Source organism: Mus caroli, chromosome 17, assembly GCF_900094665.2.
Source record: "Mus caroli chromosome 17, CAROLI_EIJ_v1.1, whole genome shotgun sequence".
Classification (NCBI taxonomy): domain Eukaryota; kingdom Metazoa; phylum Chordata; class Mammalia; order Rodentia; family Muridae; genus Mus; species Mus caroli.
The window spans coordinates 21150726-21154151 of record NC_034586.1 but is presented as its reverse complement, the minus strand read 5'-3'; the positions used below and the strand labels follow the sequence as shown (position 1 = coordinate 21154151).

General features: G+C 52.6%; 1 protein-coding gene across 1 annotated transcript in view; it reads right to left on the bottom strand.

Annotated features, from left to right (window-relative positions):
• Window positions 1–2795, bottom strand: part of LOC110284142 (serine protease 29) — a 4065-nt gene extending 1270 nt beyond the window's left edge. The window contains exons 1-4 of the mRNA XM_021149800.1: window positions 2629–2795; window positions 1130–1190; window positions 797–977; window positions 331–602 (exon numbers count right to left, since the gene is read on the bottom strand). Coding sequence (XP_021005459.1) covers window positions 331–602; window positions 797–977; window positions 1130–1190 — 514 coding nt within the window. The 5' untranslated portion in view covers window positions 2629–2795. The remainder of the gene's footprint in view (window positions 1–330; window positions 603–796; window positions 978–1129; window positions 1191–2628) is intronic.
• Window positions 2796–3426: the final 631 nt, after the last annotated feature.

Genomic DNA, 3426 nt, shown 5'->3' with positions numbered 1-3426 from the left:
GAAGAAGACGAAGACGAAGAAGAAGAAGAAGAAGAAGAAGAAGAAGAAGAAGAAGAAGAAGAAGAAGAAGAAGAAGAAGAAGAAGAAGAAGAAACCGTTCCACCTCAGAGTTGTAAATTCTGGGCCCTGCTATGTCGTTGGCCTCAAGTACAGAGACTCTGACGGGCAGGGCAGCTAGAATACCTTAGTGCTGTAACCAGTTAGTTAGGCATGCTTGTCAGCAGCTCTCTTTGCTCTCTGGATTCTGCTCCCAGGCCCTGGGTACCACCCACCCAGAATCCTCAGGTGGAGACTTTGTTCCCACAGCTCTAATCCTTCCCCAGTACTTACTGTGTGTGCTCACTGCACCCCAGCCGGTCACCCAGCACACATCCTTCTTGGTGACCTCAAGAGACTCAGAGGGCAGCTTGACTGGCTTGACATTAGGAAAGGATTGTACAGACACTGCCAGCTGGAGCAGAGCCACATCTGAACCCAGGTCAGCGTGGACAAAGTCTGGGTGGATGATGACCCGACTCACACTCAGCAGCTCCGGCTCAGTGCCCCCATAGAGGTACGCCTCCCCAACATGGATCCGAAAGACTGATGGGTCAGCATCTCTCCTGAGGTCAAAAAAAGGTTGTGACTATAGGAAGTTCTTCACAGACTATAGGGAAGTCTAGTAATATAGGGAAGTTCTCCATAGTCCTGGGCAGAATCAACTAGAACCGAGGCCTCTAGACCAGCCTTTCTTGGTCCAGACTTTCTGATTCACCCCACATTCTCCTACCCAGCAGTAGATGACAAAGGAACTCACTCACGAATGCAGTGGGCAGCAGTCAGCACCCATTGTGGGTGGATGATGGAGCCCCCACAGTTGTGCACCCAGAAGGCCCAGTAGTATCTATAGATCCTCAGGCTGACCTGCCATGGCCACTTCCCCTGTGGGGCATTATGACCCCCCACGATGCCCATCAGAATGTCCTCAGGCCCAGGTGCTGCAAGCAAGAGGGAAGAAGGTCAGGGGTCAGTGCTCAGCCTGACACCCACACTGGGGCAGAACAGGTCACACATGTGTCTCCATGATGCTGGACACAGAGTTGCTTAGAGCCTCTGTAGAACGGAGGGAGTGCAGGAGATAAGGACTCACCTGGAGTTCCAGCAATGAAGCACTCAAGAAAGAAGAGGGTCAGGCACAGCTGGATCAGCATCTATATATTGAGGCACAAGGGTGGGAAGTGAGAGGGGTCTGGGAGTAGCTCAGATGGGGCTGGAGAGGGCTGGAGCATCTGCATGGTTCTGGGCAGAGACAGAAGCATGGAGGGGACTAGGATTGCCCAGGGTGAGATGGAGATGATTGAAATACAAAACCAGTTTACAGTGTCTGGGAAAGGAGGGACGGTGACCTTACCCTACCGGGTCCCAGCAACTTCCTCCTGTTTAGACCTCTCAGTCCCTTTACCCTCAAGCCCCAGGAAGTGGGTAGGGGTCTTGGCCGGGCCTCTGCTTGGAGGAAGAGCTGGGAGGACAGAGGCATTTGACCTCAGAAGGATGGGAGGGGGCTGTTGACCCATGCTCAGGGACCTGAAGTCCTTTGTCACCAAGGTTACATGGGTATCCCCATCTGCATGCAATAGCATCACCAGGAATGTCAGGAAGAGGAGGGCTGTGTCTCAGGCTGGAGTCTCAGAAGTACCAGGTATCCCCAACTCAGCCTCTTTTATGGATGAGACAATGCCTCATCTAGCCAGTGAACTCTGAGACTCTGTGGAACAGCTTCCCCATGCTGGGAACACACAGCCACATCCATCACATATCACAAGGAGCGTCCGGCCTATGGGTCCTCTGCTGGGGCTGCATTGTCCAGCACCACAGTGTCCAGAGGAGACTGCCCCATGGCATTCTGCAAGGATATCCTCACTACCTCAGTGGACAGTGCTGGTCAGAGACACCCACAGCCCAGGCTTGTGGCTGCTGTGATTAACTTTACTGTCAAATCTGAGAACAGATGCTACTTGGTGCCTACAGTAAGCCAAGCTGAGCGCCCCTGTTTGTGGACCACATAGGTAGCACATGCCTGCAGCCACATTCTGGCCACTAGTCTTTAGGTGGATGAATGGCCCTGCAAGAATCCCAGGGGACCTCTGCACCAGAGGACAGGCCATGTACCTGTCCCTCTCCTAGCTCTACAGTGGAATTTGCTGCTCTAGGGTAAAAGGGACACCTAGCCAGCCAGCTCTGGATCTTCTATGCTCCTGACAGGAACTCACATGCCACCTGGGTCCCATGCCCAGCCCAGCACTTCACAGCCAGGAAAGACATCTGACAGCATATGTGGGCAGTTCTGGTTTAAAGCTTGGGAAAACACTGCTGGCGCACACACATACACACACACACTAGGCAGAGGTTAGAGGTGCTGCCAAATTCTGGGGTTCTCCCAGTTCACATATTCACAATGTCCCATTAAAATACTCCTAGTCTGGCCACAAACACCCATCTTGTGGCCAACACAAGGATGCCAAAGAAGCTGAGAAACTGTCAGTAAGGCTCCCTGCAGTGTCCCTACTGTCCACGTAAGAGGATCAGGACACCCACTGTCCCCTCCACAGAGGCTGTCAGAAACAGCTCAGAACCAAGCTGGGGACTCACCTTGGCTCCAGAAACACCAGGTTCTCTCCTATGAGAACCACTCACAGGGCGCTTATGAGACCCCCCCCCCAAAAGATGTGGGTGTGCCCAGGATTGTCCAGGATACAGGTTCTTGGGGACTCAGTATCCGAAGTATGTCCCAGATAGAAGCAAGACAGACGGTCCCCACACCCCTGAGCGGGATGAAGGGTTTATATGCTAAGCTGGACAAAGTGACCCAGGTCAAACCCAAACCCTGAAGTCTGGCTTCCTCAAACACTGTTAGCATGTCCAACGTCAGTGAAAAGACAATGTGAGCATCCGAGCCTGACGGGAACTGCTCGAGTGAGCATCATAACAACAGAGTCAGGTCACCATCATCACAGTCAATGACAGGATCAGAAAGAGCCAAGCGCAACTGTTAGCAAAGGGGCGATAGACTGGCCAATGAGAGGGTCCTGACCAGGTTCTGGGCTCAGGGATGCCGTTAGAAGGATATGGCTACCCAGGACTTCTGTTGCAAGAAGGGGTGTTGGGCAGAGACTGGGACAAGGCAACAGCACTGGGATACCAGGGTCTCAGAGAAAAGGGTCCACCCGGGAGTAGTGGAAAGGCAAAATCATGTTTTCCATATGGACCACTGTATCTCAACCCTAGGGACAGGAAGGATGTAGATCAGTGATAAACTGAGTAATGTACTTTTGAAAGATGTGAAATGTCAGACTAAGGGATGGGAAGTTAATGTGTTCCTGACCAGATGACAGACAGGGCGGGGGCACCACTAGGTAACAAAGACAGCCAGGAGCCTGGAAAGATGGC